General features: G+C 46.4%; 1 protein-coding gene across 1 annotated transcript in view; it reads right to left on the reverse strand.

The window, feature by feature from the left end:
- The window catches only part of DOCK11 (dedicator of cytokinesis 11), a gene marked incomplete at its 5' end in the record, with an annotated part of 63,991 nt that overhangs the window by 15,132 nt on the left and 40,612 nt on the right, over positions 1–8,247 (reverse strand). Inside the window, 3 exons of the mRNA XM_010151139.1 lie at positions 287–469; positions 5,597–5,734; positions 7,592–7,707. Of these exons, the coding sequence (XP_010149441.1) occupies positions 287–469; positions 5,597–5,734; positions 7,592–7,707 (437 nt within the window). The remainder of the gene's footprint in view (positions 1–286; positions 470–5,596; positions 5,735–7,591; positions 7,708–8,247) is intronic.

Consider the following 8,247-nt stretch of genomic DNA (forward strand, 5'->3'; position numbering starts at 1 on the left):
CTGCCTCAAAGGAGGCTATCCTTTCCACCCCATCCTGGCCAGCCTCTGGGGCGGAGATGTGTCTTGTGTGTGTGATTCCAAAAACTCAACAGCTCGGAGCACTTGATGGCACTGTATTGTACCCAGAGGGTCCCGGGTCAATCACCAGAAACAGGAATTAGGCAAAGCCTGGAAACCAATAGGATTTTTGTCCCCTCTGCAGATAGGAGGTGACAGAGTTATACTGATTTATCTGTTCATTAAACCTGAGGCGTCCTGCTCTCTACTTTTTTGCCCAGTCACTAACCTGAAGATGTGTTCTCAGAAATGTTCTCCTTTTGGTGAACTCAAAGTTATTTCTCATCAGGAGATACAGAAGAGCGGAGGCTTCATTCCTTGTGGAAGACACCTTAGAAGTGCAGCACTTCAGGATCTCGTAGCAGAGAGCAGCGCACATGTTCACCCTTCCCTTGAAAAATGCTGAGGGAAACTTCACAAGAGGCATACAAGAAAATACAAGATATATATAAATATATATCTTGTATATATAAATATACAAGAAAATACACCATGAAATTACATCCACAGAGCTCTGATGGGCAGGGGCATGTGGCAACACGCTGGGGTCCCACCTAGACAGCCTCAGCAAAACTTCTACCAGGAGTTTTGAACCTGAAAGTATTTGTGGGAATGAATTTGGGGCCTATTTTTAATCACATTTCCTACAACAATGTGAACTTTTCGGGGATGTGCTTGTGTATGTCCGCCTATCCTCTTCCCCAACAACTTTTGGGTTCACTGGCAAATTCTCACCGAATCAGATAGACTGAAGTTTTATGTTCTTACAGAAACCATAAACACAGGCAGCAGGGCAGAGAGGTGAGGTCCCATGGGTGTTCCCACTAAAGGCTGCCATCCGGGACATCAGAAAATCTGCCGGAGCCCATCCAGAAGTCTGACCCCACTGGGAAACATGACCTGTGATGCTCGCACAGCTACTTCTACATGTTCCCCCCCAAAAAGCCCAATATCGTAACTGCCCTCAGGAATGCAAACAAGAGACTTGCTTGTTCCAGAGACCCTAAAATACACAGTGACCCGCCCTGGCCCCCGAGACAGAGCTGTCCCCAGGGAGCTGCAGGATCAAGCCAAACCGCAGCGTGAGCTGCCTCGGTTAGCAAAGGGCTCAGAGATTTGCAGTGAGGTGAAGAAAAGCAGAAGGGGAAGACGTGCACCTCGCACTGCCATTGCATGTCTGTCACCTTACCAAACACCTCCTTCCGAGCGGGTCTGCAGGGGCAGGCTCAGCCGTGCCTGGAAAGCCGATGGCTGCTGTGGTGCTCTGCCCTGGCAGGCAGCAGCCTCCACGCAGGGCTTGCTGGAGCTGGGCATCGCCAGCACGCATCCATCTGCCCACAGTTGCGAGTGGTGGCTGGTGGGGAGGGGGCACTGCACTGGGCTTCCTCCCACCCCAGCCGCAGCGGGCTGGGCACAGGGAAGCAGAATAAGGAAGGGTTTTGTGCTGGCACGCAGCCGTCCCCACAGCCACCACAGAGACCTGGCTGGAGAGGAGTGCCAACACCTCCCAGAGGGAGCGGGGGCTGTTGGGGCATCGCACAGCAGCACTCTGCTCCCTGTGCTGCAGCTAGGAACCAGCTCCAGGGAATTTCCTGGCATGAAGAAGCAACAGGGGCAATGCTGTTAGTCTGTTCAGTGATGTGCTCAGTTCATTGAAGACCCAATGGTCCTCATGGAGCACAGTCCATAAGCCACTTGTAGCTGCCCCACTACCTTCTCCTCATGGCACGTGACAGTAAATACCATCAGAGTATTCACTCACATCCTAAGTTGGAGTCTGGAGCTGTTACCTTTACTCCTTGCATCAAGTATATATGATTCAAAAAAGCCTGTAGGTACTGCTGTGGCCACCACCATAGCCTGCTAGTGAAAAGGTTTCAAACAGAGATCTAGAAGCGGTGGCTAGCAAGATTACGCTGTTAGGATTACACTGAGCCACACATGTTACAAGGCAGTAGGAAGACACTGCCCAAATAGTTGGGTGTTCACTGCCTGTGGCCCAAAATATTTTCAGAAAAAGCAGGGAAAGAAAAGAAGCAAATAAACATCATAGTAACACGGGGCCAAGAGGATCATGTGTGTACTTTGGAAAGGAGTTGTTAAGTAATTGCTGCCTGTTGTAATGAAATCTTTCTCCCATAGCGGGATGGGATCACGCTCGGAACTGGGAATAGTCCAGAGGAGGCCACAGCGATGTGCGATTGGGCATCCCAGGCACAGGCAGCCCTAGGGCACCCAAGAAGATAGGGCTGGCACTTGCTCTCAGCAGGGACCACTGCCTGCCCACAGAGGCTTTTCAGACATTTCCAGTCCAATGCTAGGGAGAAAACCACCTGGGAATCTGCTGCAGAAGCAGCCCAAGATCATTTCCTGCGTGCTCCCCTGCCACCACACCAGCTCCAGAGAAAAGCCTGTGCCCTGCTCATAGGGAATCTGCATCCCTGTGCAGCTCCTTCTGGAGACCGAGCCCAGGCAGATGGAATTGCTCCTGGTGCCAGGGTTGGGACAGCAGACGCAAGGGCGTTTGCCTGTTGGATGTCTGGCCAGGTGCTGTCTGTGGCTCTACCGCTGGCAGGAGAACATGGCACGTGTGGTGATGACTCTGCTGGAGGAGCACGTTTCTGATCCAGCCCTAATACAAAGGGCCAGAGCAGGAGTCAATGCAGTGGGCAACTCCCAGAGAGGCCTCAGCACGGAAGGGATGTGAGGGCAGGGAAGCCACAGCGGCAGGCAGGACATGCCAAGTGCCCGTCACAACTGCATGGGAGGCTGTAATGACCCTGTATCCTGAGAGCACTGACAGGGAGGGAAAACACAGCTTGACATGGTCATGGGAAATTGCTAATAGACAGGGAAACGCTTCCCAAATCAGTTCTTGCAGGTAAGGAGCAAGGCTCTGCTGCCTTAGTCCTTCAGGGCCTGGGATTTGTGATGCCCCTACTGTGCCCTTGCTCGTGCCAACGCACCGAGGGACAGGCATGCAGGGAATGGGCAGCTACACGGGGTTTCCATCACTCTCACAGGCATGTGTCTGAGCTGGTCTTTTATGCAGTGCAAATTATCTCAGTGTATGTTCTCATTCGTAACCCTTAATTTCAAGACCATGCCCAAGCATGTAAATACGTAATTGTCCATAAGCGATGGTCTGAAAAGAAGGGTTTAGATGTTAGGACAACGTGGGGTACAAAACAAGAGCAATTTAGCTTGTGTTGCTTCTTCTAGGCTGGTAAAACAAAGACAGCTTTCTTCCTGAATTCCTAGCACACATGCATGCAAGCAAGATTCATTCTAAAACCAAAGCCAAATATGCAAACAATTATAGACCTTGTTTGTTCTTCGCTTTCTTGCAACATTTCTGGTTTTGAAGTCTTTTGCCTATCAAGTAACCAGAATTAATGCAGAAAGCAAGCTATTTTAAGATGGATTTTGGGATGCAGAATAAATCTCAGGAGTTTTTTCCTGAAACACCAACCATTTGCTGTGACCCTAGATAAGAAGGATTCTTTTCATTGTAATTATTAGCTATAAAAATGACAGATTGTCCATGCTGACTGTGTCAAAGGTATAATTCAGTTTTGGTTTTCTTGAAGTTAACACTAATTTATAACTAACAGTCATATGCAACCGAAAACAAAGCAGTGCAGCTTTCACATTTCAAAACAAACCCAGGAAAGCATGCCATCCTTGCACCTGTCATGAAATGCAGTGATCCCCTGGCTGTTTTATTGTCACTTTGGGCCTAGAAAAACTCTTCAGAGGACTTAAAAGGAAGTTTGGGACTTGTGGTTATGGAGTTGGCAAAGAAAACACTTCCTTATAGATACCATCTGCTGGGCTCATATCTTGCTTTTACAGAAGCAACACTGTGTCCTGTCATAGGGGAAATGTGAGAAATGAACTGAAATCAATGTTTCATATCTTTGAAGACCCACGATGGCAAATTCAGCATGGATTCAGGCTGGCAGAAATCCAAGAAAATGACCCTGGTGCCTGTCCTTGCAGCAGCCAAGAACGCAGCCTGCGTTGCGGTGATCGCGTTTCGGAGAGCGAGGGTGAACCCCTGAAGGGCTTGAAGGTTTTGGATCCTGATGGTGAGATCAAATTTAGTAGTTGTGCAGCTTTGGCTTCACAGTTAAACAACCAGAAACAAAAAATTTGCCAGGGAGACAAGGAAGGTCTCTTACTTGCTATAGGAACTAAACAAACCGGCTAAACAAACTTTTGATTAGCAAAGGGCAGAGACATGCAGAGAGACTGTGTCTGAGTGGGGGGCCTGCGGATGTGCAGCAGGATGGATCCCAAGGCTAAGCAGACCACAGGCAAGCAGAAAACTTAAAGGAAAGGTAGAGCAGGAAACATGTACTGGACCCTGTAGCAAAACGGAGTGATTCCTGCCAGTGCCAGCTGTCAATCTAGATGGATTTATGAAACCCAGTGGGAGAACATCTTGTAGGGGACCACGCTGTGTGGAGCCAGACAGTGAGCATTTTCTGCTTCTCACATATCTGCTTAAGACAACCCAAAATTCAGCCCTAGACATACTCATACTAGCTCTTAGCTTTGCTGTGGGGTTATAGTAAAGTGTGCATAGCACAGACTTTTTCCACCTTTGAGAAACAGTTCAGCAGTCTCTTTCTTCAATCAAACTTTGCTTGGCAACTAAGTGCAAGACCTTTGGAAGCAACACCTTGCTGCATGTCATTCACATACCGTGCTCTGCCTGGCTGCAGTCTCACACCACATGCATTTACCTCATTAATAAAGTGTTGCACTCCAGTGATTTGAGTTTTAATTAATTTTGAATTTATGATAGCCATGCAGCTTGGAAGGAAAAAGAGTTTGCATATACACCTGGTCTCAAAAATCACAGAATCATAGAATGGTTTGGGTTGGAAGAGAGCTTAAAGATCATCATGTTCCAACCCCCCTGCCATGGGAGGGGACACCTTCCACTAGACCAGGTTGCTCAAAGCCACATCCAGCCTGGCCAGGAATGTGCTTATGAGAAGCAGCAGGTTTTGACAAGCATGAAAGGAAATGTCAGCAACAGCATCAGTCACTGCTCTTATGCGATTAGCTACGGCTTTGACGCTACCTGAGCTCAGGGTATTAAACAGCCTAGCTGTACCAGGGCTCAGAAGAGTGCAGAAGTACTACCCACTTTCAAACACAGTGGGAGAAGAGCAGCTTGTCAGTACATGTATTATTCAAGCAATAGCATTGTCAGCAATATTGACAGTTTAGATCCAAGAAGCACCAACTTTTGCTTGAAGGGGCATTAATCTTTAAACAGCAGTTTTGTGACCAAGGCAAGTAAGGGAATTCCTCATGATTTCTCCTTTTGTTTACATTCAACAAAGAATAAATAATTGTTGAAACAGATAACCTAACTTGGTTTTTGAATCAGTGAAGAAGTTGTTTTCTAAAACACAATTCCAAACCACACAAAATATCAGTTTAACAGGAGTTCAAGCATACTGGTCTCTTCTGTCATACCTATATAAATCCTCCTGCACCTTTAGAGTCATGTATTACATACCTTGCTAATGAATGCTCTCAGAGAGGCGAACACATGCTTAAGAGCTGCTTCTGACTGCCCGTTTTTGAGAAAAGCCAGATGAATATCAAAAACCTTCTTCATGAGTGGATTGTGGCCATCGTTGCTTAAAAGTTGGGTCTGGAAAGCAACAAGAGATTTTATTTTGGAGAAATGTTACGCCTGAAGCTGGAAATGACAGAGATAATTTTGCATAATTAATCACATCAATTCTTAAGCCAGAGAAGGAACAAGGCCTTCATTAAAAATACAACCAATAAATGTGACAACCAGTTCAAACTTACACTAGTTGGTCAGAGGCTATTTTTACAGCAGAGAATAAAACAAAAATATTTTATCGCTTTTGCATCACTAATTCCAAAACCTAACTCAGTAATCTGTACAACTTTCACTGGTTGCCTAGAGTTATTTTAAATAAAACAAGCTGTTACCAACGTAACTATCACACTGTTTTTTTCCATTTCTTTTTATTTGGCTCAACAACTGTTTCATTTGCAGCCCAAAAGACAGAGAGAGAAAACACACACACAAAAAAAAAAAGACTATCGTATCTTTTCACTGGACAAATCCGCAGCTGTAGTAAGTCACTACACTTCCCTTGTCTCCTGCAAAGTTTTGAGAGAGATATGTCTGGAGATATGGTAAAAGGGGATTACTTGGAGAGCGCTAATGCAGTTTGGTGTCAGAGTTATCTTGCCTGCGCCTGCCATCATCCTTGCAGCCGCAGGAAGCCTGGTGCGTCGTGGCCACCCAGCAAGGATGTGGATGTCCCATATCGATAGGAGATCAATAGTCCCCATCTCATTGCCAGCCCAAGCCATCCTTGGGCTGGCTGAGATTTGCCTTTTGACATCCTGTACACATCTTGTAGCAGGGTAAGTTTAGGATCCATAGTTTTTAACTGAATTCGTTTGCTCTGTCAGTAAGAACAGCATCAGCACTTTTCCTGCAGTACAGAGCACACTTCTGTGCGGTAACACCCTATGACCATAAAAGCAAAGCAGAAGCCCATTAAAGCGGAAGGGAATCCAGTCTATCCTGTGGTTTGAAAATCACATTGTTTTGTGGTTCAGCCATATTCAAAAAGAGGCAACTGAGAAAGTCAAGCAAGTTTTAACCCTTGCATCTAAATCCTTCTGCTGTTGCCAGACTTTTAAGGAATAATCTCATGTATGCACCCGGATGGCTTTTTTGCTCTGTAACAAAAAAGAGCAAAGGATATGAAGCAGAGGATATGACGACCTTTCTCTTCATGTTGTTCAATACATCTAAAAAGGAAATCTTCCTTGTGCTTACTCTGAAATCTGGAGTTGCGACATTATGCAAGACACATCACTATGAGCAGGATTCCTCTAACTACACTTCAAGGAAGAGCTTTTCTAGAACAGTATTTCAGTATTTTGCTGCCAGCCTGGGGTTCACTTCACCACAGAGGCTTTGATTCTTGTAGATGGCAATGTCTGCTGGGACTGTGAGTCACTATATGGAGGAGAAGACTTCTGCCAGTGGTACTGGTCCTATCTGAACTGGTAACCACAGCTGGAATGCCTCAGCCACAGAGACAATTGTGTACAGCGATTCCAAGAAATTTGGGTCTCACTTCTAGGCAATTCATGGTATAAAACAGTGACTGTTCTGAAAATGCTAGACCTTCATTTCCCTTTCCTCTAGTCCCTCCTTTCTATATGACGTACATTTCCCCTTATTCTATTTTTGTAATGCCTACACTCATGGTATAACATCCACGCAATTTTCTCTGGTCTTGCAGTTTTGAAGAAATTGCAAGATGGCATAAGTGTGTAATTACTCTGAGATCCCGTGAAACGCTCAGCATTCTGGAAAATAAACAAGCTGCAAACCATTTGCTTTCGTAAAGCCTTTCATAATCTGCCATTCCAGGAGAATGGATCACCAATATCAACACACATACAGAAATACAGCACGCTTTTCTGCAATACTTTTGGTTTCAATGCTGACCTTGAAACTCTGAGTGAAGAAAGAGATGGTGTCCAGGACTGTCAGGCACACTTCGGTAGCAATATTGCCCTCCAGTAATGCCTGGTGCACAATGTCTGCTTCTGAGGTGCCTGCATCTGCGTAAGGAAAGCCAATCAGAAGGAAACAGTGTTCAACACCCCAGCTCCCACAAGATCTAAATGCTGATATAGATAAAATTCTCCTGTTGCACCTCCCTGGGTTTGGGAGATGAGGGAAGAACAGCAGATGCTGAATTTGCCAGCTCTGTTCAGAGAAGCTGGCTCAGCCTCACGCCGACTGGGAAAACCAGTGTCAGTATTCCCCCTTAATCCCACAGTTATTTAAAGCCAGCCAGAGACTGAGGTGTCCAGGTTGTATTTGCAAAGGGGAAACAGCAAGGTGCTTCAATGGGGCAAAACTCACCCAGGTGGAGAGGCTTAGAGCAGATCCTGGCTGGGGTCTCTGAGCAGGGCTGAACACAGCTGCCCCTCCCGCCCCAAGGCAGCTCTCCTGCCTTCCCATGCTCACCACCCAAACCAAAGCATCACCTGCACACACACTCAGCCAGGGAGCTGAGCCAAGACAGGTGAGAGGAAAATCCCACGCAAGTCCTAAATCCAAGGGGTGATTTTATACCAATATAGGAACGTTGCAGG

The sequence above is a fragment of the Eurypyga helias genome, unplaced genomic scaffold (genome assembly GCF_000690775.1).
Source record: "Eurypyga helias isolate BGI_N326 unplaced genomic scaffold, ASM69077v1 scaffold31654, whole genome shotgun sequence".
NCBI classification, from domain to species: Eukaryota; Metazoa; Chordata; class Aves; order Eurypygiformes; family Eurypygidae; genus Eurypyga; species Eurypyga helias.